The sequence below is a fragment of the Trachemys scripta genome, chromosome 14 (assembly GCF_013100865.1).
Source record: "Trachemys scripta elegans isolate TJP31775 chromosome 14, CAS_Tse_1.0, whole genome shotgun sequence".
In the NCBI taxonomy this organism is placed as follows: domain Eukaryota; kingdom Metazoa; phylum Chordata; order Testudines; family Emydidae; genus Trachemys; species Trachemys scripta.
Window position 1 is genome coordinate 35658032 of NC_048311.1, and position 27538 is coordinate 35685569.

General features: G+C 49.6%; 1 protein-coding gene across 1 annotated transcript; it reads right to left on the bottom strand.

Moving 5' to 3' along the window:
- Positions 1-8176: 8176 nt before the first annotated feature.
- On the bottom strand, positions 8177-24765 carry LOC117887295 (zinc finger protein RFP-like). Its single transcript, XM_034789749.1, has 8 exons — positions 24319-24765; positions 21641-21724; positions 20057-20152; positions 18504-18731; positions 16876-16898; positions 14992-15107; positions 13830-13862; positions 8177-10476 (listed from the first exon to the last, which is right to left on the bottom strand). Exons 1-8 carry the CDS (start codon positions 24733-24735, stop codon positions 9968-9970), a joined length of 1506 nt encoding a protein of 501 aa, XP_034645640.1. The 5' UTR covers positions 24736-24765; the 3' UTR covers positions 8177-9967.
- Between the last annotated feature and the right edge of the window lie 2773 nt (positions 24766-27538).

The following is a 27538-nucleotide window of genomic DNA, read 5'->3' on the forward strand; positions in this document are numbered from 1 at the left end:
ACAGTTAGCCTGACTCTTGCTAACGAACTGTCATGCATTGCAATCCCCTTCCTGTCAGTTCTTTCTCTGCTTCCACAGCTACATTGATGACATCTTCATCATCTGGACCCATGGGAAGGAGGCCCTTGAGGAATTCCACCAGGATTTCAACAATTTCCACTCCACCATCAACGTCAGCCTGGACCAGTCCACACAAGAGATCCACTTCCTAGACACTATAGCATTTTTAAAGTTAATTACAGTAGAACTTCAGAGTTACAAACACCAGAGTTACAAACTGACAGGTCAACCGCACACCTCATTTGGAACCAGAAGTACGCAATCAGGCAGCAGAGACAAAAAAAATAATAATAAAATAAAATACTGTTCAATACAGTGCTGTGTCAAACGTAAACTACTAAAAATAAAGGGAAAGTTTAAAAAAAGATTTGACAAGGGATGGAAACTGTTTCTGTGCTTGTTTCATTTAAATTCAGCTGGTTAAAAGCCGCATTTTTCTTCTGCGTAGTAAAGTTTTCAAAGCTGTGTTAAGTCAATGTTCAGTTGTAAACTTTTGAAGCAACACCCATAACGTTTTGTTCCGAGTTCCGGACATTTCAGAGTTACGAACAACCTCCCTTCCCGAAGTGTTCATAACTCTGAGGTTCTACTATGTATTGTATTTGTTATTTTTCTCCCTTCAATCTCATCTTTTCATATGAATTTAGTGCTAGGAAAAGCTGACAGACTGTAGGGACTGGACATCGAATTCCTTGTCTCCCACCTAGAGAGAAACATTGTGTTTAAATAACATATTACTTGTGATCATATTCATGATTGCTGCCCATCTTTCAGTAGGAGTTTCACTCTAGTGAAACCCACTGGCTCGAGAGGTGTGGAGCGTGGACTGCTCTGGGTGTCCCAGCCTCAGAGCATGTGAAAGACAGACACCGGCAGTGGCAAGCTTTGCCTTACCCCTAGTTTCTCTTTGGCCTCATCTTCACAAGGCCAAGTTAAAATCTGAGTGTAGACGAGGCAGGTTGTGTTAACAGATCAAGATGAATCTGAGACTCCCCACTAGGGCCTCTGCCAATCAGCAGCAGGTACTCCCCAGACCAATGGTGCGGCACACAGCTCAGTGAAGGCTCTGTTGTTCTCTCTAGCTGGAAGTGTTGATATTAGTGAGCAGCATGTGGGTGGGCTGACCTAGTGGTCAGAGCAGGAGCCAGGAACCAGGAATGGGAGCCCAGGGACAGAGCCAGGAATGGGAGCCCAGGGTCGGAACTGGAGTCAGAAGCCAGATGCTGGAGTCAAGGGTTGGGGCTGAAATCAGAGGTCAGGAATCAGAGCCAAGGGTCAGTTCCTGGTTACCTAAGGCTGGACCTATCCATGGATCACCACCTTGACAACATGAAAGCGACTGTTCTGAGCAGCACTGGCTCCCAGAGCGAACCTTTCAAAGTTCAAGCAGGAGTAAAACAGGGCTGTATCATCGCTCCAACCATGTCTGTGGTTTTTATCGCTGTCATTCTTTACCTAGTTGCTGGAAAGCTTACAGATGGCATTGAAATCATTTACAGAATGGACGGAAAGCTGTTCAGGCTTAGCAGGCTGGAAGCCAAGAGTGAGATCTCCACATCTATTGTGGAACTTCAGTCTGCTGATGACAACACAATCTTTGCCCACTCTGAGAAAGATCTTCAAACTATCTTAAATGTGTTTGCTGATGCCTAAGCATGTCTTGGTCTCACTCTTAATATCAAGAAGACTAAAGTGCTCTATCAGCCCTCTCCAAATGAGGTATTACATGCACCATCTATCAAAATCAATGGAGTGGCACTGGAGAATGTCAATCATTTCCTCTACCTTGGAAGTCATCTTTCAACCAAGGCAGATATTGATGCAGAAATTCAGCATCGCCTGAGCTGTGCCAGTGTAGCTTTTTCTCGTTTACGGCACAGGGTTTTTGAAGATCACAACATTCAAACAGACACCAAGCTTCTTGTTTATCAAGCCATTATTCTCCCAACACTGTTGTATGGGTCCGAAACTTGGACAACCTATAGACACCACTTGAAAGTCCTTGAGAGTCACCATCAACGCTGCCTTCGTAAGATTGTGAAGATAAAATGGGAAGACAGGCGCACCAATATTAGTGTTCTGGAAGAGGCAAAGACCATTCGTCAGTAACTCTGCTGGACTGGTCACGTTGTCTGGATGCCAAACCATCGCCTCCCAAAACAGGTCCTGTTCTCTCAGCTGAAAGGAGGATACCATAACGTGGGTGGACAATAGAAGCGTTATAAGGACTTACTGAAGGACAACCTAAAAAAGTGTAATATTGACATTGACACTTGGGAGACACTTGCCCAGGATCGCTTAAAATGGAGTGAAGTCCTACGTGATGGTCCCCTGCATTTTGAACTTGCTCGCCAACAAGCTGAAGAGGACAAGAGGTGCAGAAGGAAGAAGAGACTGACTTCCAGTCATGGTCAGCAGTCTCCTGCTGAGTCTGAAAACATCTGCCCTCATTACAATAGAACTTGTGGTTCAAGGATTGGCCTTATTAGCCACCTGAGGACCCATAACTCCCATGGAAGATGATCCTACTCGGTAACAAGTGATCACCCATCATCACCACCTAAGGCTGGAGCAGGACTGGACCAAGCATGCACAGAGCCTATCACAGCCATGGACAAATGCTCTGAGCACTGCAGCCACTAACTGAACTGCTGTAGCATGCTGGGTTTGAGAGCTGGTCTGCTGACTCTTCCAACCAGTCCAGCGGCGTAGCCAAACAGGCAACCTACTGCAGGCCAACTGTGCTGATTAGGTTGCCCGGAGAGTGGCTCTGCTGCAGACCCTGCTTCCTGACAGCTGATATGGAGTTTTGCTGGCTCTCCGGGACTCCGGCAAGTACTTCCTGAGGTTGGCATAGGTGGAGGGAGGGGTATGATGCTACTGTCTCTCTGAGAGACTCAGAGTTGGGATCAAAGGGGCCAGAGCAAAGGTTGTGTGGCTGTTGTGTGGAAAATGACACCGTATCTCGGCCTTGCCTGGGTTGCCCAAGTTTGGATTTGGGAAATTAAATGATCCCACTCAGGAAAAGCACCAGGGAGGCAGAATAGGGCTGCGGGTCGGCAGCCTTTGCACCATGTTAAGTTGATGGGGGGTTTTTTGCATGTGACTATTGAAGCATAACGAGGAACAAGAAAGAGGCACAGACCTGCGCCAGGGACGTCTGATGCCCTAGAGGGGAGAGAGAAAGAAAAAGGGCACTCAATCCCACTGGGGGTTCCTCCCCCTTTGCCTCCATTCAGAGGCTGCCGACCGTGGCTGATGGCTTTGCAAATCCATTACCGCGTGAAGATGAAAAGAGCCGATGGTTTTGACCGTCAATTTTGACTTGGGATTACGTGGCATATTCTATTTTCCACAGAGCAACAAGCTAGGGTGCATCTCCCCGGCGTGCTTTCGGTAGGGTGTCGTGTACATACATGGGCAGCCTCCCTGGCATGGTTATAAATAGCAGTGTAGATGGAGACACACTGCTTAGGTGAACGGAGGAAAGACGCCTGAAGGGTGCACCTGAATACATACCCTCCCTGACTCTCTACTCGCTCAAGCTGTGTGCCTCCCTGTTTACACTGCTCTTTTTAGCCATGTAGTGTTCCTCTGCCTCCCCGATGCTGGAGCCTTTTCCCTGCTGCAGGGAGACACTTCAGCAGTGGTGACGGTCTCAGGGCCTTTCCTTGCCGCAGGAGCCTTTCTACTGAAGCCTTTTCCCGCTGCCAGAGCCTTTTACCGACGTGTAGCTACACGCTGCAGTGGACTGTAGTATAGACGTAGCTCTTAGGTGTGTGTAAACGGCACTCTCAAATCAGGAAATAAATCACATAACTTCCCATTCAGCACAGCCACCTGCCAGTGTTATTTGTGCAGCAGCTGCCTGGTGTTGGCACTTCCTGATGGCTGCAGACACAAAAGTGTCGTCACTAGTTTGGCAGCAGTATTAAGCTTCTTGGTCCAGAAGGTGCATTCACTCTGTTAACCTCTCTGCCCTTGAAGTGAAATATTTAGGGACTAACCCAGGGATCTCAAACTCAAATCATCACGAGGGCCATATGAGGACTAGTACATTGGCCCGAGGGCCACATCACTGACACTCCACCCCATGCTGTCCCCACCCCTGCCCCCACTCCACCCCTTCCATTAGGTCCTGCCCCGCCTCTTCCCAGCTCTTCCCCGCCCCCATTCCAACCCCTTCCCCAAAGTCCCCAGCCCAACTCCGCCCCCTCCCTGCCTCTATTCCAACCCCTTCCCTAAATCCCTGCCCCTGCCCCGCCTCTTCTCTGCCTCCTCCCCTTAGCACACGGCTTCCCGCTCCTGCCCCCCTCCCTCCTGGAAAGTGCTAAGTGCCGCCAAACAGCTGTTTGACAGCGGGAAGCCCCTGAAGGTAGGCAGAGGAGCGGGGACGCAGCAAGCTGGGGGGGAGGGGAGCCGGGCGCAGGGAGCTTGGCAGGCCGCAGCAAATAACTCCGCAGGCCGTGTGTTTGAGACCCCTGGACTAACCAGACCTTTGGTCTTCTCCAGGGCACTGGCTTGGGGGCAGAGCTGTAGGGGCTGAGCCCTAATGCCGTGCAGCATTGGGCCTGAACAGGCAGACTCAGCCAGCACTGAGGGAAAGGGCAAATCAGAGACATGGAGAGAATTACAGGGCGTTTCCTTGAACCCTTTGCACAGGAGGATGAATTTCATTGCAGCCCAGAAAATGATGACAGGACATTTCTTGGGATACTTTCCCTACGAATGGCAGAGAGAAGATATCCCTAGAACTCACTCGTTAGCCCTAATTCCTGTTAGTACAGTGTGGGCTCCGGAAGGAGTAGGAGAGTCTTGTATTATTGGCCTCAAACTCACACCACTGGGCTATATAATCAGTCTCTTTCTGGCCAAGGACTAGTTAATTATTTACACAAGTGGAACAGCTTCAACAGGAGCGGTTGCGAGAGCGCTACCCATAACAGTCAATAGCCTAGGGCCTTGGTTACATTTGCAGCTGTACAGCGCTGTGAGGTAAACCTGTCTTCGTACAGCTGAGTAGGGAAAAGTGCTGCAGTCTGTCCACACTGACAGCTGCCAGCGCAGTGGTGTGGCCACACTTGCAACATTTGCAGCTGTGTTAGGAGAGGTGCATTATGGGCAGCTATCCCAGCATTCATGTGGCTGCAACGTGCTTTTCAAAACGGGGGGGTGGGGTGGATTGTGACAGAGAGTGTGGGGGGAGAGAGAGTGCTTTTTGGAGCATGTCAGCTCTCTATTTTGCAAGTTCCGAACTCCCAGCCCCCTGCTCATTCATTCACTCACTCAAAGCAAGCTGCAAACTGTTTGCTTTTCTCTGTGGTACGAGCTTTGAAACCGGCACTTCCGCATTCCTGCAGCCGGTCACAACAATGGAGAGGATTGGCCACTTGACAAGGTGATTAGTACAGCGCTGCAAGCGTTTACACTCACACCCGTGAGTCGTAGCCACTCCACTGCAGCTGTTATTCCTCTCGGAGATGTGGAGTACCTGCAGCGGTGTACCCAGGGAGATATATCGCTGTAAGTGCCCTGCCAGTGTGGACGGGGAGTGAGTTACAGCGCTGGGGGAGGCTTTACAGCACTGTAACTTGCAAGTGTAGCCAAGGCCTGAGATGATAGGCAGGGAGAGGACAGGCTGTGAAGGACCTTGACGGGGAAGATAAGCAGCTTACCTTTGCTACAACAGAGAAGGGGGAGACAGTGCTGGTACTCCAAGAGAGAAGGGTGACGTTGTCAAAGTGATGGACTAGGAAAGTGATCTTTGCAGTAATCGGCTGAAGGGATATGAGCAAGGCAAGCTTCTCAAGGCCAAAGGAAGGCTGTTGTGGTAATTGATGCGTAAGATGAGGAGAGTTTTAGCTGTGTGGATGGACAGGAAAGGCCTGTCTTAGAGATGTTATGCAGAAAGAGTAGGCAAGATTTAGACATAGCCTGGATGTGAGTAATAAGTGAAAGGAAATAAGCTATGCCAGTATAAGACACCTTTCTATCTGTGTAACCAAACATAAGAATGGTCAGACTGGGTCAGACAAATGGTCCATCTAGCCCAGTATCCTGTCTTCTGACAGTGGCTGATAGCAGATGCTTCAGCGGGAATGACTAGAACAGGCAATTGTTGAGTGATCCATCCGCTGTCATCCACTCCCAGCTTCTGGTGAACAGAGGCTAGGACACGCAGAGCATGGGGTTGCATCCCTGACCATCCTGCATTGGTCTGTATTGGTTAAGCAGGTGGTAAAGCTTTACCAACATTACTGGTTTGAGCAGCATTGTAGCCACTAACCTGGAAGTGCTGGGCCCATATCCTAGCTCCAGAACACTGGGGCAGGCAATCCCCCAGGAATGGAAGTTATTTAAATAATTTTTTCCCACTATTCAGTGGCGAAGTTCAACAGAGGGAGATTGGTATCAAAAATATGAGCCTGCCTCACATGCTTTGCCTTTGTGCCCTGGGGAGATGTGGTTTTAAAAGGGAGTGGATACAGACTAAAATGGCTACCACTCTGATATCTTGTGTCAAGTCACTTAAGGGACACTGATTAGGTTTAAAATTTTAATGCATATTCTTTGTAACTAACTCTGGAATACAACAATTGAAACAATTGTAGAAAAATCTAGATGACTTTCTATCCCTTTTTTGCAGTTCATTAAGCTTGGAATAGATCCTTTAACTTTGGAAACATCCTACTAGGGCAAGGCCCCAGGAGTTTATACTGCACCTGCCTGAGGCTCTAGAGGTGTTACCTCACTACAAATAATAGACTAGAAACTAACCTTAAACAGGAGTGAAACTGACACTTTCAAGTCACTTTCACAGTACTGTCAATCCCATATGTTCAAAAATCATGAATCAGGCTCACCAAAAATCATGAGATTGGCTTTAAATTCTTGAGATCATGTAAAAATAATAGATTTGGTGTTTTTATTTGCCTTCTGCTTTTTGAGCCTTTAGGGTGCACTGGGGTCACATTTTGAAGCTTTCTCCACAGCCACGAGGGCTAGAAACTTCATTTTTCTTTAAGAAGGAAGGCTGAAATCATCACCTATCCACATGACTCCAGGAGCTGGAGCTTTAAGGAAAACAATTATCCCGAGACTCATGACAAAATCATGAGAATTGGCAACACTGCTTTTACTTCTGTTTAAAGGCTAGTTACTTTCCAGAAGGCTCTTAAACACAACACTACAGTGACTGAGTTGCAGTTCTCACAGGAGAACATTTAAAACCAAACACCAAGAAAAGTCTTTATTTTAAAGTTAAGAAAAAAAACTGAGACTTCCGAGGTGTATCGGAGCCACTGCAGGCAGGAAAGGAAAATAAACAGGCACAGGAGCTCTGGGCAGCAATTCCTCTAGAAAGAAAGTTGGAGAGTCAAATCTTCTAGTTCTTAATCCAGTAAAACTTCTATTGTCATCAGTGCCTCCACTCACGGATATTAACATTTGCTTAATAACTATACACTTCTGTAACCATGCCTTAGTGGGTCACAACTGAGGATGCCAAATTCAGGACAAACTGCTGAGCAATAGGGCAAACACACCTCAAAACTGGTGGTTATTCTTTTATAAGCTATACCAAGCCAAAGTAAACTCCTATCTCACCACACTGGCTAACAAGAAAACATAAAGGCAGTTTCCTCAGGCATTCCAGTTCTTATATCACCACCAAAAACACTGGATTCAGAGATGAGTGATTCTTTACAACCAGTCTCATCAAATGAAAGGTTCTTCTGATCCCAAAGGACCAGCCACACACCCAGGTCAATATATAACTGAGATCTTACCCCAAAAATCACACTGATGCCAATCCTTTAGTATCTAAAATCTAAAGGTTTATTTATAAAAAGAAAGAAAGATGAGAATTAAAATTGGTTAAAGGAATCAATTACATACAGTAATGGCAAAGTTCTTGGTTCAGGCTTCTGGCAGTGATGGAATAAACTGCTGTCTTAAGTCAAGTCTCTGGAGTACATCTGCAGCTTGGATGGGTCATTCAGTCCATTGTTCAGAGCTTCAGTTTGTAGCAAAGTTCCTCTGGAGGTAAGAAGCAGGATTGAAGACAAAGTGGAGGTGTTTCCAGGACCTTTTATAGCTTTTGCCATGTGAAGGGCATCCCATTGTTCTTACTGTGGAAAATTACAGCGACAAGATGGAGTTTGGAGTCATATGGGCAAGTCACATGTTCATGCCCCATTTCCCTCAGTCATTGCAGGAAGCCATTACCTACATTCCAGACAGCACGTTTACATGATAGTCCCCTCAGTGTAGACGGGCATCTCCCATGGTCCATTGTCAACCAAGTGTTTCTTGATGAACCACTTAATTTGAACAGTCCCTCCAAGATGTGCTGGGCGTTACCTTGTGGGTGTTACCCCAGGAGCAAACATTTGCAATCCAAGTATAGAGCCGATACTTATAGCTTCACATACAAAAATGAAACATGCATACAGATAGCATAATCATAACCAGCAAATCATAACCTTTTCATAGACACCTCATTTGACAACCTTTGTACAAGATGTGCTGCAAATATATAACAGTGGTTGCAGCAATGCTCTATATGGTCATATTGTAGTCAGGTAACCACAACTCCATACTTCCGCACACAGATGCGGAACTTACATTTCACACTAATGCTGCGCTGTAGTTAAGATCTCCACCTGGGAGCTCGCACACCTCCTGTATGAAACTCGGGGGGGGGGGGGGTCACGCCCCCTCTTGCTTCCCCTAATTGGCACCCCTGCATCATCCCCAACTCGAGAGGGGAGGGCATGCAAAGGTCAGGTTTACTGGCCTGGACACCAGTTCCTCACATGGGGGTGAAATACAGACAGGCATCATGGGCACAAGCTGGGGCAGTGGACTTGGCGGCTCTGGCCTGTGCATTTCCCCGTCTCTGTCTCTTTGCAGTGAGATTGGTGGTCCCCTAAACCACAGACCAGAGGCTCAGAGACCAGGGTGGCTGTGTGGCCTGCATATGGGACACACTAAGTCTAGAGCTCTACCGGTCTCTGGGAACATTCCACCCCATTGTCCCAGAAACACAGAGTGACCTAGATTCCAATTGCACCTGGAAGGTTTCTTCTCAACTCCCTCCTGGGGGCTCCCCTTCCCAAATCCCGCCTTCCCGTTTCCACAGGCAGTTGTGTTTGCCTAGTCTGATTTCTTCCTGTTCTCCAAGGTCCTGACAGGGCCAAGCTCCCAGTCAGCCCCTGCTGATGATCCAACTCTCTACCCCTCCACTATTATAGGACAGAGGTCCCCAAACAGTGGGGTGCACCCCCCTAGGGGCACATGGAGGAATGTCTGCAAGAGCAGAGCTTGGGCCCGGGCCAGCTGCCACAGGGGATGGGGAGGGAGCACCACCCAACTCCGCTCCTGGTCCCAGCTGTGGCCCCAGCCTCGTCCCCTTTACCCTGTCCTCCCCCCAGCAAGAGCTGCAGCCCTTCTCCCAGCCCCAGCGGAGGGGGGGGGTGCAGACAGGGGTAAAAAGTTCGGGGACCATTGTCATAGTAGATAGAAACAATCAAGTTGGATATTTGCAACAAGAAAAAATAACTGGGTTTCTTTAGCCTCCAATTTTCGTGCTCTCTATGGTTCTGCCTAGAGCTGGTCCAAAAAAAAAAAAATCTCATTAGTTTATGCTGAAATTTTGAAGTTTTGGATTTCCCCCCCTCCCTTTCCTGGCCCCCCTTCCCCTTGAATACAATAGACTGAATGATATCTGGGGGCTGATTTTTTTCTCTCTCACTTTCCAGCTTTCACTCTAACTTCTCTGAAACTAAGGACGTTTTGAAAAGTTAGAGACGCAAAAAGAAAAGAGAGAAAAAGAAAATCCAACTCAGTAACTCTGCCAGTTTCATATTGGCAAGGCAGAGCCCTAGTCCATGAGCTGCCCTGTATCTCATGGGTACAGTCTGAGCTGGGAATCATCGCCATGGACCCAGAAGAACGGGAAGATTCTCTCCCCAGCGAAAGAGGCCAGCGGGAAAGTGAAGATTGAGGCCCAGCTGTTGGCATCAAAAAATGCCACCTGGCCCCCTTCATAATCCAGAGAAACCCGGATCCTCTTGGGACTCCAGCTCAGGGTCAGAGGGCAGGTGAAAGCGAAGTCCTGATTCGTGTGAAGGGATACAGCCCAGATCCCCTCCTCAGGGTCACATCTGATCCATTCTTCTCTTCTCACAGACTCTCTGGCCACCCCCACAGCCCACCAGTCGCCCCCATCCCCCACCTCCACCTCCCAGTAATGTCTCCCCGAGATGAATCCTTCACAGCCCAGCACACAGGGAGCCAAATTAAATCGCTTGGGATTGTGGGGCAGAACGTGCCAGCCACCCCAGCTCACGGTTCTCCCATCCTCAGAAAGGGTGAGCAGCTCATGAGCCGTGTCTGGATCCAGAGTCACATTTGCTGGGAGGGGAGAGAGAGAAAACAGCAGTGTCAGAGGCAGAGCTTGGCCCTGGGGGTGGCTGGGCTCATTTCTCACACACCCCCAGCAGCCCCGCCCTGGCAGGGATCCTCCCAGATTTCCTGCCTCTTTATCCTGGGTCCCAGAGAACTCTCTCTCTCTGCTAGGGCTGAGCCAGGATTTCACTGCAGCGGCCTCTTCCAGGCACTAGGGGGTGCTGTTGTAAGAAGAGACAGGAGCACCAGAAGCTCCCTAAAAGTGTGTGTGTGGGGCCACTGGTACCTGAATCATGGGCCCCACCCCCTTTCCCTAATGCCCCGCTCCTTCCCCAGGCCCCACCCACCCCTTCTCCCCAAGCCCCCGCCTTTGCACCGCCCCTTCTCCCAGAGGACCTGTTCCTGCACCGCCTCTTCCCCCAAGGCCCCACCCTTGCACCACCTCTTTCTCCGAGGCCCCACCCCCACCCACCCCTTCTCCCCAAGCCTCCATGATCGCACTGCCTCTTCCCCTGAGTAGCTGCCCCATGCTTACTCCTCTACGCCCCCACCATCGCTCGCCCTTACGCCCAGTTAAAAGTGATGGGGCCACAGCTCGCTGGTCCCCCCCCCTGTTCCGCGCCCCCCGGGGAGAGGGCTGGAGAGAAAATAGGGCCATGGCGTGGAGAACCTAGCAGAAGTTCTACCCCTGGAGATTGCAAAGTGGTTGGAGCACTGACTCTCAGTCAGTTAATATGGGGATTAGACAGGGCGCTAGCCCTCACAGGTTACTGCAGCACTAGGAAGACTGCGAGCATCATTGAAGTCTTTTCACCCGTTTCTGTGGGGGATTACTGGCACGTGGGTGGCCACAGGTGGGCTCATGCGTTCAAGTGTACACTGCCCCTACAACATAAATTGAACTCTGCCTTTTTGAGTGATAAAGAAGTACTAATGCTTTTGTAATGTGAGATCTTCTGAAAGATTTTTAAACTGGTCCTTGGTATCACTGAGTAGCTGACTTAAGGGAGAGGTCAGTGGCTCTGTTGACAGGAGCTCTCCAGCCAACATAGCGCTGTCGCTTAGGTCGGTATAAATATGTTGTTCAGGGGTGTGGATTATTCACACCCCTGAGTGCCGTAGTTATACCGAAGTAATTGTGTCTGGGCTCAGACACTTAGGTTTTTTCCCTACCTCTGCACCAAAAAAAGTTATAAAAATCTGACAACAATAAAAGGAACTCATTTTTTAGTACGGCTACGTCTAGAGGAAACATTGAACAAATGACTCCAATTTGCTTCTCAACCTTAGTGCAGATTAGGGTGACCAGATGGGATGAAGAAAATATCGGAACACATCGGGGGTGGGGGAAGGGGGTCCTGCCGGAGGAGGAAAAAAAAAAAAGCAGAGTCCCGCCAGTGGAACAAAACAAAACAAAACCAGGAGTGCGAAATATCGGGACAAACGCCTAAAAATCGGGACGTCTGGTCACCCTAGTGCAGATTCTGTTGCGGCGATCATTAAAACAATTTCCTTATGCACATGGATTTTAGTTCTCTTTGAAAGTTATTAGCAGCTGATAGCTCCATATATCATAAGGCCAGGAGGGACCAGAGGTGAAAGTAAGCTGGTACGGTCCAATACGGCGTACCAGCAAGAGCCAGTACGCCGTGTTGGATCGCGCTGGCTTCCGCGGCCGGAATTAAAAGGGCTCTGGGCTTCCCGCAGCGGGGGCAGCCGGGATGGAGCTGGGATTTAAAGGGCTCGGGGCTCCCCGCAGCCACGGGAGCTCCGGGCCCTTTAAATCCCGGCCCGAGCCCTTTAAATCCCAGCTGGAGTGCGGTGGGGATTTAAAGGGCCCAGAGCTCTGCAGCGGCCGGAGCCCCGGGCCCTTTAATTTGCCCGTGAGCCCCAGGGGCTCCCAGCCACCTCTGCAGCTGGGAGCCCCGGGTTGATTTAAAGGCCCTGGGGCTCCCAGCCACAGCTGATGCCCCAGGGCCTTTAAATCTTGAGAGGCCCCGCCTCTTCTGGTTGAGGCCACGCCTTTTCCGGATGAGGCCACACACCCCTCAGGACTCCGGCAGTACCAGTAAGTCCTGTACGTTACTTTCACCCCTGGGAGGGACCATAGTGATCACCTAGTCTGACCTCCTGCATAACCTAAAACTTAAACAAAAGAATTCCTGTTTGAAGTAGAGCAGATCTTTTTAAAAAAACATCCAATCTTGAGTTCAAAATTGCTAGGGATGGAGAATCCACCACAACCCTGTTTCAATGGTCGGAGGCAGATTATGATTTCGTGGGGCCCTGGGCCAAAGCAAGTGGGGCCCCTCCCCACCCCTTCCGTCTGCAGTCCCTCCCCTGTCCCTCTCCCTCAATTGGCCAGGACCCTTGGGCACGGGCCCTGTTGGCCCAGTGGCTAATCCGCCACTGCCAATGGTTAATTAGACTCACTGTTAGATATGTACACCTTATCTCCAGTCTGAATTTGTCTAGCTTCAATTTCCAATCATTGGACCTTGTTATACCTTTGTAGCTATATCTCTCAAACCCCTTGACCAAATTACCCCAGATTTGGGCCAATTTTTCTAAGTGCTCTGAAGTTCATATGCTGTCTCATATTGTCTTGAAAATTGCTGAGTTGAGGTCTGGGGTTAGGTTAGTGGCCTAAATTTGGGGTTGTTCTAGCAAGGAACTGCAACAAGGATTTTGATGCTGTTCAAATTAGTACTGCCATGCGCTACCAGAGATAAATCTGCAGTGAGCATTATTAATTTGGGCCGCATCAGAGCCATAGCTAAGAACATAAGAACACAAGAACAGCCACACTGGATCAGACCAATGGTCCATCTAGCCCAGTATCCTTTCTTCCGACAGTGGCCAATGCCAGGTGCTTCAGAGGGAATGAACAGAGTAGGTAATCATCAAGTGATCCATCCCCTGTTGCCCATTCCCAGCTTCTGGCAAACAGAGGCTAGAGACACCATCCCTGCCCATCCTGGCTAATAGCCATTTATGGACCTATCCTCCATGAACTTATCTAGTTATTTTCTGAACCCTATTATAGTCTTGGTCTTCACAACATCCTCTGGCAAGAAGTTCCACAGGTTGACGGTTCGTTGTGTGAAGAAATACTTCCTTTTATTTGTTTGTTTTAGTTTAGCTCCAGGTGTGCAAACTAAGGTTATAAAAACTAGAATGATGTGACGTGATATTTGAGGAAGTATGTATCTGCAGAACCCCTCGTTACAGTGAGTCATCACAGGAATTCTAGAGCACTTAGAGAAAGGCTGTTAAACTTGTATCAACCTTAATTAACTAGAGCAGAGCAAAGCTACCTCTCTGCTACAATTTCCAGCTATCTTTACCCAGAGACTTACCCCATTCTCTTTCCAGTTCAGATGACAGAGTGTCTACAGAGAGGAGAACAGAAGTGAGATTTCTGCTGTTCATAAGCTTAACAATGCTTTAACGTTCTGACGAAAGTCAGAGGGAAATCAACAGGCATACATGGGCTCGGTCTATTCTAAAAAACGTAGGTCGACCCAGCTACGTCGCTCAGGGGTGTGAAAGATCCACACCCGTGACAGACATAGTTAAGGCAACCTAACTCCCAGTGTGGGCAACACTAGGTTGAAGGAAAAATTCTTCTGTCAACCTAGCTACCACCTTTCGGGGAGATGGATTACTAACGTCAAAGGGAGAAGCCCTCACGTCAGCGTAGGTAGTGTCCACAGCTGCGCCACTGAAGCATTTCAAGCACAGACAAGCCCTGAGACAGGGAGAGACCAATGAAGGAGACCAAAAATTTCAAGTAAACCAGATTACACTGAAAAGAAATCAGCTATATAAAATTATATATAAACACCGTTCTGGACTCCAGTCCTACTTTCCACCAAGGAGTTCAGAACACATCATTAGATTATGCCTGAGACACCCTAGGGAGTCTAATCATTATTATCACCCCCACTTTAAAGGAGGGAAAACTAGAGTAGAGAGATATTTTGTGACCTCTCTGAGGTCACATAAGCAATCAGTGGCTGGAATTGGACCCAGATATCCTGACTCCCAGCCCTGGGCGCCATCTGCTGGATTCGTTTAGTTTCTCTCTCGTATTTAATAATAGTTGATTACGCTCTTGTCTGTTTACCCATATGCAGGACCACACCCAGTTTGGGGTTGTCAGACAGGAGGACATGACACTGCTCCTTTGACCCAGATCTTGCATTTCTTATTATTTTGGACAAACAGGTTAATTAAAAAAAAATAGCTTCCTCGTCAATTTTGTTTGTGTTGTGGAATTCCCCGGCACCTTCCCTTGGTTTAGAAATGGTAACAGAATGCTGTATTGCCATTTAACTGGGGCTTGCATTAATAGCTATTTTGCCAGATCCCATCTCCTACAGACACAGATGCCCAGATGCACAAAGGGACTTTCCTGTTTCCCCCCACCTCCTTGGGGGTTTAGGAACCTAAGTACCTTTGTGGATCTGGATCACAGACCCCTTTCTCAGTTTGACCTCCTAGATCCCTCCTTAGTACCTTTGAATTTCTGGAGAGTCTTCTTTAGAATGGTATATTTCTTCATGAAAATATGGATTCCCTCTTCCAGCCCAGAAGAAATCTCCACTGGCTGCTGGGACTTCCACTTCTCCCACCTAGAAAGAAGAAAATTATAATTATTTTAATGTATTGCTAATGGTTTGTATTGTCATCCACTTTTATGTGAATTTCATTCTTGCGAAAGATGTCAGAGTACGCGCCCAGGAGAATGAATGGCTCCTTTGAACTGGGAAAGGAAAGGCATCTCTGTGGATAAGATGGGACTTCTGCTTCCATGCCCTGTTCACTCTTTGGTCTCTATACCATGGATGTCAATGAGCAAGACAAGAAGAGCCAATGGACCTCCTAGCCTTTGGTATGGCAGCACTTGTCCAACTGGATTCAGACGGCTCCCCTCCAGCTCATTTCACACAGGTTACCAGAGACTCACTGGGTTGGAAGTAGCCTTGGAAGGATTACATTTCAATTGGGACATGTCCATTTTGCCATACACACAAAAACCGATGGAAAAAATATTTCCATCGATAATAATCAAAATGTACAGAGAGGCTGAGTAAGAAAACGCTGCGTGAGCACTTCTTTGAGTTTGATTTAAGGAAATTTAATCTGTATATTTTGACACGTGAGGTTGACAGTGTGTGTGTTAATGGTTATATGGCTTTAGCTTTTTGAATGTCATTACCGACCGTCATTAAATAATTATTGTGCAACCCACCCCCTTTGTCTGACCCTCCCGCATAATGTTCCACAACTGAAAATTTAAAAATCGATCAAAATTCTGCCTAGCCTAGTGGTAAGCTATGTAGGTACCCATAGAGCTGTCATTATCATAGTGTATGAGCACTTCGCAGCCTTTAATGCATTTATCTTCACAACACATCTGTGAGGTAAGGGAAGGATTATTATACCCGTTTTACAGATGGGGAATGGAGGCCCAGTGCCTAAGGACACACAGGGCAGCTGTAGCAATGTGATGATATTTGATTGCAAGGTGGTGCTAGAGATTTAGAGGTGAAGGGCCTATACTCCATCCCCAAAATCCTGAGGCAGCCAGCACGGGCAGCAGGTATCAAAGCCCAGGGCAGGCTAAGCCTCCCCTAAGCCAGGCTGTGGTCCCACCCATGTTCCACCCTGAGACCCCGCCTCCCTTCCCCTCTCCTCTGAAGCCAGCGGGGGCTCAGCTCCAGCCAGCAATGTGGAGCTTGGGCTGCCAGAGGCCAGGGGCTGGGTCTGCCCTGGGCGGTTCAGGCCGGCCAGGAGGTCAGGCCAGTGGCTCAGCCTGGGGATCGGACCAGCAACTTGGCCCGATGCTCGAACCAGCGACTTGGCTCAGGGGTTGGGCCAGCAGCTTGTCAGCCCAGGGCTCGGACGGGCTAGAGTGGCCAGGGTGGGCCAGCCGGCGGCTTGGGGCAGGCAAGCTGGGGCTCCTCTGGTGGTGGGTGGGGCTTTGGGGCTCCTCTGGTGGTGGTGGGGGCTCGAGGCTCTGGCAGCTGGTGGGGGGGGTGAAGGGCATGGGTAGAAGGGGCAGGGCCAGCGGGTTAGCCTCTCTGAAGCAGAGGTTCACCTCCTGGCCATGGCAGCCAGTTCTCCAAGGAAATAACTTATTTAGTTCAGAGACCCAAGTTAAGAATCCCAACCTAGGGATAGAGAAATCCAGTCTTATAAAAAAGCAACAGCTCCAGGAGTCAATAACAAGGATCGCGGTTTGCATCTAAAGTGCATCCCTGCCTCACACACTTGGTGGTTCTCCTTGGGGACATGGCTCAGCCTCCCAGTTGCTCCCAATGAAAATATGGCCACTTGTGTCCAATCAGCTTCCCAACATAGTGAAATGTGGGGGGGCAGTGAAAAGGAGCAACATACCTGTTTGAGATGCTTATGAAATCCTAGAGGGGAGAGAGAAGAAGAAGCTGTTATGTTCACGGCATAAGACACAGAGAAGTTAAATAACAAGATAACTACTCTTGATGCAAGATTGCACCATAACCTGACTTCACTTCGTAGAATTCAGAACAACAACACTCAAAAACCCAAAAGCAGAGAAAGAAAACAGGCTGTTCCCTAAAGCAAAGCAGCACAACTCAACACCATCTTGCTTTAAGTTTGCTCTTTCCAGACATGCTTCACTACAGAGCCCCCCAGCCTGCAAGCAGGACCAGGAAACCTTCTACACTCTTAAAGCAATAGCTTGCCATTCCAACACAGTCCTCAATCCACCACAAGTCCCACATGCCACAAGAGGTTTCTCCCGCTCTGAACGAGACCCACTTTGCCTTCACTAAGAGTCCCATATGCAGCTTCTTGTAATTGGGGTCTCTGCTATCAAGCTGAGATATAAATATACACATCCACCCATTTACATCACTTACCAGTATAAACTCAGGGATAGTCTGTGAACCTAATGCCTTAAGTCTAGATCCTTATAGGTATTTAGGCACCATTGAAATCAATAGGACGTAGGTGCCTTACATACCTTTGGAGAATCTAGGCTTTAACCAGAATTGTGACTTCCTGGAAGTATTCCTTCGGGTTCCAAAGGACGTAGTTATGACATAAGTAAAATGTGGGGAAATCATAATAGATCTCACTGCCCCTGCTTTTCAAAGGGGCAGGCAAATGAGAGATGGGGACCTGCCTCACATCCATATCCCTTTGTGAGGTGGAGTTCTAACCCCTGAGTGATCCACTCCAGCAGCCCAGCATTTCAAGGAATGGTACATTTGTGCCTTCCCTGGATCACACAGGAGTGCAGTAGAGTGAAGAGGAGGAAACTCTCTGCACCTTCTTACTCCATGGGCGGCAAGTGACTCCTCCATTTAGGGAGGTTGGGCACCCATGCTCCACCCCAGCCCCACTCAGCTCCCTCCCCCGAGCCCCCCCCACCTGCCCCCACCTGCCCCTTCCCCTGAGGCCACCGTGCCCACTGGCCAGCCAGCTGGCCGGCTGCTCACTGAGTGCCGCTTCACCCCCTCCCACAGACCTCCCCTGCCTGCCACTTGCACCTCTTCGCCCCTTTCCCTAGGCCCCCCTTACCCGCTGGCCAGCTACTCATGGTGCCTCTTCACCCCCTCTGGCAAGGCCCATATGTGGGCAGAGCAGGGACAGGAAGAGGTGGAGTGAGGGTAGGGACTCAGAGGGAAAGAGGTCGAGCAGGAGCGGGGCCTCGGGGCAGAGCGCAGGTGGGGCCACGGCTGGGGCACCCTTTTGGCAGCAGCACACCCCAAAGGCAACAGGCCGGCTGTCTGGGGAGGCTTAGCCTCCCTTGGCCTCTTATACCCGCCGCCCATGCACCCTACTGCAGGTGCCGTCATCATTTTGCTTTGCTTTTCCTCACAGGCCAATGACTGGAGGTTGATCTTGAAGGGAGCAAGTATTTTTATGTACTTAACTGTAGACAGTGGGATATATGTGTGCTCGGACTCCTGGGCTCTAAAATTAATGATTCAGGAGACTGCCCATCCCTGCTGAGGGACCTGGGGTTTAAGTCTCACCTGTAGGAAATAAGCCGATGGCTGCTGATACTTCTCTATCTCATCAAGCAGGTCATAGAGAAATGAAATGTCCTCTGAGAATTTAGCCTCATTCGCATTTTGCCTCTTCACAATCTCCTTGTCCAGCTCTTCCAGCTGGGCCAGCAGGAGCCGCTCCTGTTCCTCCAGAAACTGCCGCAGCTGCTCAAATTCAGCCACAATCTTCTGCCGCTCGACGTTTGTCTTTTCCTTTGATGAGCAGACACAAACAAGCCGACTTTCATATCGGTGAACACCAGGGCTCTGATTCAGCGTGAGCCCTTTCAAATGGACTGTGGTTTCCCAGCAAACCGGCTGGTGCTAGATGGTTCTGCACTCACCCCAAGGCAGGGCAGTGAGTAATCACCATAATCCGGACCACAGAGGGACTGGAAAACCCACAGTTGCTGCACTCAGAGACCTGGTCTACCCTCCAAAGTTGAAGCACATTTAATCAAGCCCATTGTTTTGCACCATTTGTTGCATCAAGGACATGCAAATAGTAGCACCTGATACTATCAATGCTGTTTGCAATACAAATCAGGCTCTTGAGACTCAGAGGAGGACATGAAAGAGCAACAATTGGATGGCTTGCTTTGTCCAAATGCAAACCAAAGAAGGAATGCATCTTCTTTAATGGTGGGGGAACTAGTCATTTGTTTAGAGTTTGCCACACACTCTAAGGTGTCCTTGATACAACTTCAAAATACACCACATAAATTCCCTAAGTGCAGCAGTACAATATAAGGTCATCAAGAGAGCTGGGCAAAAAAATTTGGACACACAATCTACGTGACAAAAAATGCAGTTTTGGTCAACCTGAAACTAATTGAGAATTTGTTCACAAAATGGCCAAAAAAAAAAGGAGGTGGTAGTAACACAGAGAAGGACCAGACTGGGTCAGACCAAAGGTCCATCTAGCCCAGTATCCTGTCTTCCAACAGTGGCCAATGCCAGGTGCCCCAGAGGGAATGAACAGAACGGGTGATCAAGTGATCCATCCCGTCGCCCATTCCCAGCTTCTGGCAAACAGAGACACCATACTTCCCCATCCTAGCTAATAGCCATTGATGGACCTATCCTCCATGAACTTATCTAGTTCTTTTTTGCCACTGCTTGTGACCTATAGTCCAGTGGCTCGGGCCCTCCGCTGGAATATTAGAGACCCATATTCAAATTTCCACTAGGGAACAACCTGAAGTAGATATCTTTGATTCCCCCAAAATTCAGATTTGGTTCAAGCTGAATCAATTTTTTTTTCAGAACTACTGCTGATCCAGAAACATATTCACCCAGCTCCAGTCACCAAACCACCAGGCAATTGAAAAGTTCAAAGCCTTCTCCCCCTCCTCCTCATTTTTGAAATCCTGGAATCATGTTTACTAACTGAATGAGGAGACTGTGTGTGTAGATACGCTGCAATTTACAGAGAGGGAACAGACAATGCTAGTCATAATACATTTCTCCAGTGTAGCGAAGGTCACAGACCCGCACTCACACAGGGAAATACATAAGGAATAACAATGAAGACCTACCAGAGCCTCTTTGCTTTTCCTCTCTTCAGTCAGTTTAGATTCCAGAAGCAACATGCTTTCCTTCGTCAGAGCCTTCATATGAGTCTGAATTGCTCGCTGTGTCAAGAAAAGGTGTTTGGGTAATATGTTTTCCTTAAGAACATAAGAACGGTCATACGGGGTCAGACCAAAGGTCCATCTAGCTCAGTATCCTGTCTTCCGACAGTGGCGAATGTCAGGTGCTTCAGAACAGGCAATCATCAAGTGATCCATCCCAGCTTCTGGCAAACAGAGGCTAGGGACCCCATCCCTCCTGCCCATCCTAGCTAATAACCATTGATGGACCTATCATCCATGAACTTATCTAGTCCTTTTTTGAACCTGGTTATAATCTTGGCCTTCACAACATCATCTGACAAGGAGTTCCACAGGTTGACTGTGCGTTGTGTGAAGAAATACTTCCTTTTTTGTTTTAAACCTGCTGCCTATTCATTTCATTTGGTGACCCCTAGTTCTTGTGTTATGAGAAGGAGTAAATAACACTTCCTTATTTACTTTACCAATACCAGTCATGATTTTATAGACCTCTATCATATCCCCCTTTGGTCATCTCTTTTCCTGGGTGGGCAAAAACAGAGAAAGAGGAGAGAGTTTCTTTTCCTGCAAACAATGTCTTTCCATGGATGCAGTTTAGATTTTGTTTAAGCCCTTTCCAACTTCCTCAGTGGGAGAAAATGATGCTATTTTCCATGAAAGTTCCGTGTCTATAGCTTCTGGGTGGGACCTGGTCCTTCCACAGAAAAAAGTTTCAGTTTAAATAAAACCATTAGGTTGAAATGAATGGAACTAGCTGCAGGGGAAAGTATTATTCAATGAATATAATCCTGGCAAAACCAGGTCTTAAATGCCTGGCATAGGGTGCAAAAGGAATTGAGTCCCAGGACACATTAAATTATGGAACCATTCTGTAGCTTTTCCCATGGAGGGATGTGTTGGTAAATTTCATTCTAGTAATCTGAGGCCTGGTCTACACTAGAAAATTAGGTTGGTTTAACTACATTGGTCAGGGGTGTGAAAAATCCACACCCTTGAGCCGTGTAGTTAAGCCGACCTAAGTCCTTGTGTAGACAGTGCTAGGTTGAGAGGAGAATTCTTCAATCAGCCTATCTACTGCCTCTCGGGAAGGTGGATTATGTGTGCTGACAGGAGACCCCCTCCAGTCGGCGTAGGTAGTGTCTATGCCAAAGTGCTACCGTGGCGCAGCTTTAGTGTTTAAAGTGTAGACAAGCCCAGAGTTTCTGGTTTTCTCAGAGCATCTCCAGAAGTTCAGCGATAAATTGCAAATTTCCAGATTTCCAAGTGTCTTAGATGTTTAGCCTTGCCATGGAAAGTTATGACTTTCTAATAAAAGGGTGTATTTTGTTTCCTAAGTGGAAGGATTTCTACCCCTCAGTTAGACAGGGCTGGAGACTGGTCAAGCATTTAATGGGAACATGGGCCTTTTTTGTTCCATATCCGTTTGTTGACTCTCTGGATGCTATTAAAAAGCATGAAGATCATGCTCCTTCTGCAAGGAACTGTCAAGGAGAAGCGAGTCATACCAACCTCAAAACCCACGTTCCACCGGAGTAGCAACAGCAGCAGCAGCAGTGGCAGCTGTAGCAAGAGGACAGACAGCAATAATTTAACCTGGAATAATAATAAAATAAATAAGCATTAAAACCTGCCTGACGGGTGTTTGGACCCGAGTGCACATGACACGGGACTGAGGAATTCACAACCGTGCTGCTGATCACCACACCTGCTGCACAGACGCAAATTCTCTCTTCTGCTCCCAGGGCTGTCGTGGGACTGGACCTGCCCGGAGCTCACTGGCACTAGCATTCCAAAAGGTGTGTGGAGACGGTGGTGGTGAAGCACAGCTAGCTGGCCTGTGGGAGGGCGTGTACAATTCACCCCTCAAAGGGGTGGCACAGGATTCACTCTCCTCAGGAGCTCCCCGAAGCTGGCACACCCCCTGGTTGGAATGGAGACATTCTGCCCCCCACACCCCACTCAGAGCTGTGTATCAGGAACACAACACAGCCAGTAGCCAGCGTACATCACTTACATTTGCTGCGTGACGAGAAGCCCATAACCCAGTGGTCCCAAAACTTTTCTAAGGCTGGGGCCGCAGCTGGGGGTGGGTCTGGGGCCAGGAAAGGGGGCCGAGGCTGGGGACTGGGCCAGGGTTCCATCCCCCCCTGCACTGTGCCACCCTTTCCCCCGGAAGCCCTACCCCTGCCCCGCCCTTCCCCAAGGCCCTGCCCCTGCCCCGCCCCATCCTTGAGGCCAACCCCACACCTCTCCTCCCCCCAAGCCCAGTTCCCATACTGCCCCTTTCCCCTGAGGCCCTGCCTCCGCACTGCTCCTCCCCGAGGCCCCACGGCCCTGCCCCCCGCATCACCACTTCCCATGAGGCCCTGCCCCCGCACCGTCCCTTCCCCCAAAGCCCCACTCCACTGCTTCCCCCCCAAGATCCCCCGCCCGCTCGCTCCTCTCCGTCCCGTCCCCCAGTCCCTCGTCCTTACGGCCAGTAAAAAGTGCTCCCTCCCCACGGTTCTTGCGCCCCGATGAGAGATGGCAGGTAGGGTGAGGATAAGTGTGAAGGGTCTTAAAAGCAAAGACGAGGAGATTGTGTCGATGTGATGGAGAAGGGAAGCCAGTGAAGACACAAAAACAGAGAGGTGACATGGTCCAAGTGACGAGCCAGGAAAATGACCCGAGGAGCAGCATTCTGGATAGAGATGACGCGGGATAAGAGTGCATTTGCCAAAGCCAGAAAGGAGGATCTTGCTGTAACTGAGACGTGACATGACGAGGCCCTGGATGACAGAGGAAAGGCCAGATCCTAGAGAGATAAAGGAACAGCAGCAAGATTTAAACACAGCCTTGGCCCTAGAAAGGGGGTGGAGTCAAAGGATTACACAGGTCACAGGTGTGTTTGACAGTGGAAATGGAGGTGACGGTTCAGATGACTGAGAAAGGAGGGAGAGGGAAGAGCTTAGGAGGAAAGATTCAGAGCTCTGTCTTGGCCACATTGGCTGATCATCCACAAGGAGATGCCAGAGGGAGGCAGAGATGAACAGAAGGTCCAGAGCAGATGGGTAGCTCTGTGAGCGGGGTGCCGGAACAACGGGGGCTAGGGGGGCATGCCCCCCCCCACTTTTTACCGACTGTATGGGTGAGTTTCGGGGGGAGGGGAAGGAGAGGAGCGAGCGAGGGGCAGGGTCTTGGGGGGGAAGAGGCAGCATGGGAGTGGGGCCTTGGGGGAAGGGTGGCACGAGGGGAGGGGCAATGCTTCGGACACCTGTGGCCCCACCCTGCATTTTTAGGGACCTTTTCCTGCTCCTGTCTGTGAGTCATCTGTATAGAGAGGAGAGAGGGATTTGTGTTTGTGAATGTGATTGCTCAGAGACAAGGTGTAAGAAGGAGAAGAGAAGGAGGCCAGAAGGCCGGCGCAGAAAGTTGGACTGGGGACGAAGACAATGCTCCAAAGGATATGCTGAAGGAGCAAAGATGCCGACTTTCTATTGTGGCAGGGGGTGCTTGACCCTGCTCTGCCTCAGACCCCACCCCACCTCTTTCCCCAAGGTCCCACCCCCGCCCTTCCTTTTCCTGCCCCACCCCCACCTTGTCCTGCCCCCACTCTGCCCCTGCTCCATCGCTTTCTGCCTTTTTCCACCCCCCCCCCCAAGCACGCCCCCCCCCCCCCCCCCCCCCCCCCCCAGCGCCTACTGCCCACCGTGGAACAGCAGATCCGTGGCAGGCAGGAGGTGCTGGGAGGGAGGGGGAGGCGCTGATCAGTGGGGCCCGCCGGCAGGTGGGAGACACTGGGGGGAGGGGGAGCTGATCGGGGGGCTGCCGGTGGGTGCTGAGCCTCCCCCATTTTTTTTCTCTGTGGCCCCAGAGCACCCACGGAGTCGGCACCTATGTGAAGGTGCGATTACAGAGAGAGGAGGAGAAGCAGGAGAGGACAGTCACAAAAGCGAAGGGAGGGCAAGATTTCCAGAGGAGCTTAGTCCACAACGTTGAAAGTGGACGACAGGTGGAGGAAGAGGCCAGAGTCCTGGCTCTGAGCGCTGGCTAGGAAGAGGTCTTAGATGAGAGCCGGGAGATGGGGTCACAGGGCGGAGCAGAGGAGATCAGATGAAAATGACGAGCATGGAAGAACATGAGAAATGAAATCAACCCCTTTTTAAAAGGACAGTTTTAACTCTATGATACTAACCACGATTTCCTACCTTGTAATTCCTAGCAGCAGCCTCCGGTGTGGGACCCACAGGCTGCGACTTGTGAGCTGCACGGTCCCTGTAGATCAAACCTATTAGTTTTTGATCCTCTTCACAGAAGAATTTCAAATCCTCCTCATACAGGTCACACACTCTCCCCTCCTCTCCGGCTGCCACCCGCAAGCTCAGCTGCTTGGCTATTTCTGCAATACGCCCCAGCTCCCTGTTGGGCTTGCAGTTTCTCTGCTGGGTGGTTTCTCTGCACTGAGGGCAGGAGAAGTTTGTCTCCGACTCCCCCCAGCACTGGTCGATGCAGGCTTGGCAGAAGTTGTGCCCACAGTGGATAGACACCGGGGCTTTGAAATACTCCAAACAGATGGAACAAGTGACTTCATCTTCAAGCTTTCCTACAGGGCTCTCTGTGGCCATGGCTAGCTGCAGGGAGCCTGACTGGGTTATTTTCAGTTTCCCCTCTGGTCTGAAACGCTCATAGCAGGAAGCAGCAACCCAGCCTTTCGCTTCCTGAAGTCACCTCTTCTGTGTGACAGACCTCACCTGTTGTTATAGTTATGAGCGACGGGTACTGTGAATTTGCCCACACTTCGGGCTGAACTGCTTTGAGCACTGGCTTAGCTGCACCTTAACCGCCCCCCTTTGACAGCAAGGGGTATTTCCGATTGCAAAGGCAAGACTTTCAGAGTTACAGACCTTGGGGGGGTTTGGTGAGGAATGCACAGGCATGCATGGGGGTGGGTGAACCCCCACTTTGGGGAGGCTAGCCTGCCCCCTTCCACCTGAGGCCCCCTGCCCTCTGGAGCCCTGAGTACCCCCCCATGGCCAGAGGAGCCCTGGCCTTCCTGCCCCAGCTGGCCCCCCTGAGTGCAGGGCCTGCCCCAGCACCAGGCTGAGCCGCTAGCCCCCGCCAGCACTGGGCCGAGCTGCTGGCCTGACCCCTCCTCCCCTGCTGGGCCCAGCGCCACCCTGTCCGCCGATGGGCTGAGCTCAGGGCCACCGGCTAGAGCTGAGCCCCCGCCAGGTAGAGAACCAGGGCGGGGCTTCAGGGCACAACAGGGGCGGGGCCACAGCCTCTGTCAGGGGAAGCTTAGCCTGCCCTGGTGTATGATACCCACCACCCATGAGAGGGAGGATGATCCACTAGCCTAGGATCTAGATTCAGCTCCATGCTCTGCCGCAACCTTCTTGTCTCCGACCTTTCAACAAGAGTAATTAACCACAAAAACAGCTTCCCGGGGTCAGGGTGGATTCTCCGTCACTGACCATTGTAAAAATCAAGATCGGCACTAGGAATTATTTCGGGGGAGTCCTCTGGCCTGTGTGATAGAGCAGGGCAGACGAGATGATTCCAACGGTCCCTTCCGGCCTTGGAATCTAGGACGTCCCTTAGGCCCAGCTCCACAAAGAGATGGAGGATTATAAACCCCAGATTTCAGTGCTACTGTGATCCACAGAACCCCTCCCTTCCCCCCACCCCACCCCCCACTCAGCTGGCATCTCAGCTCAACTTGGTCCTTGAGTTTTCAGAGTGAAAGTCCCCTAGGCACCTACGTTTCTGCCCATGGGTGTGTGCTGCTTCCCTCTAGTCATCTGGATGCCCATCTACAGCCAAAGCCCCAGTGCAATCCTCAAACCAGGTGGAGACGGACACTCAGCGCCGGGGACGTGGGAGATCCTTGTTCAATTCCCCCTCCCCCCCACTCCACCCGATGAGGAGAAGGGATTTGCGCAGGGGTTTCCCCATCTCCTCAAGGGAGCGCCTTAGCTAGTGTCTCTCTGTCTCTGGTCCAATGAATATTTCAGTTTGGAATCTGCATGACAGCAGCTTCCGCAAGGGAGATGGAGAGATCCATAGAACTCTCTGCTCACTTTGATCACCTTGGGTTCATCTCTCAGCCTTTCCCAGCAGAGCCCACTAGTGAGTATCTGAGTTACATTTAAGCCCCAATCCTGAAGGCTCCCTCCACACTGCCTCCTGGCTGACTTTGGGCCTTGATAGTGGAGTTTCCCAGGTTCAGATCTGCCCCCACTCCACTTCCCCCAGAGGATTTACCCAGACCAGTTACCGCAGGCTAAAGCTTGTCTTCATTAGGATTTAAATGCAGGTTAAGAATACATCATTTTTTACCCCCCGAGTGAAGAAGAGGCTTCTGGGGGTGGGGCTGGGAGAAAGAGCTTAGTTTGATTCTTTTCCTTCATTTCTGTGTTTTTATTGCTAACTTTTGTTTGTTTCTCTTCTCTGGTTTCACTGGCGTTTTTGTTTTTGTTTTGTCACTGAACCGATTATTTGAAAGAAATTTCTGATAGCCGATGGCTCTTTAATCTAGCAGAAAAAAGATATAACAAGAGCCAGTGGCCGGAAGATGAAACTGGACAAATTCAGATTAGAACTAAGATACACAGCTTTAATGGTGGTGATAAGTAACTGATGGAACAACCTTCTGGGAATATGGCAGATTCTCCATGCTTTGAGGCCTTTAAATCAGGATGGACTGGCTTTCTAAAATGTATGCTCAGAAGAACGGCCACACTGGATCAGACCAATGGTCCATCTAGCCCAGTATTCTGTCTTCTGACAGTGGCCAATGCCAGATGCCTCAGAGGGAATGAACAGAACAGAAGCGTTATTGAGAGATTCATCCCCTATCATCCAGTCCCAACATCTGGCAGTCAGAGGCTTAGGGAAACCCAGAACATGGGGTTGCATCCCTGACCATCTTGGCTAATAGCGATTGATGGACCTATTCATTAGCTCAGCCACAAGGTATGGGCTTGATGCAGAAATCACTAGGTAAATTGTACTAGTTATGTTATGCGGGTCAGACTAGATTATCATAATCATCCCTTCTGGGCCTAAAATCTATTAATAATGGCAAAAAATTACTATTCTTCCTTTTAAAAAAAGGACAAAAAAACCTTCAAATGTAGCCTATGGATTAGATATCAGTGAAATATGGGAAGTTTAAGGAGTCTGCAGTCTTCTCTAAGCTGATTATGATCCAAAAAATGGTCTGACACAGGGTGATAAAGTTCTGAAAGACTCCATTTTGAACGTATAAGCCAACTAACCGATTTGTTTGTAAATTCTCAGAACATGCATTCTCTATTCAAAGAATAAATGTTTCAGTCTTGGGGAGGATATGCTAAGGTCTCTAGTTTATTATGTGCCTCTATCTTGGTAGCATATGAGCATCTGACCCATCCAGGCTTGCACATT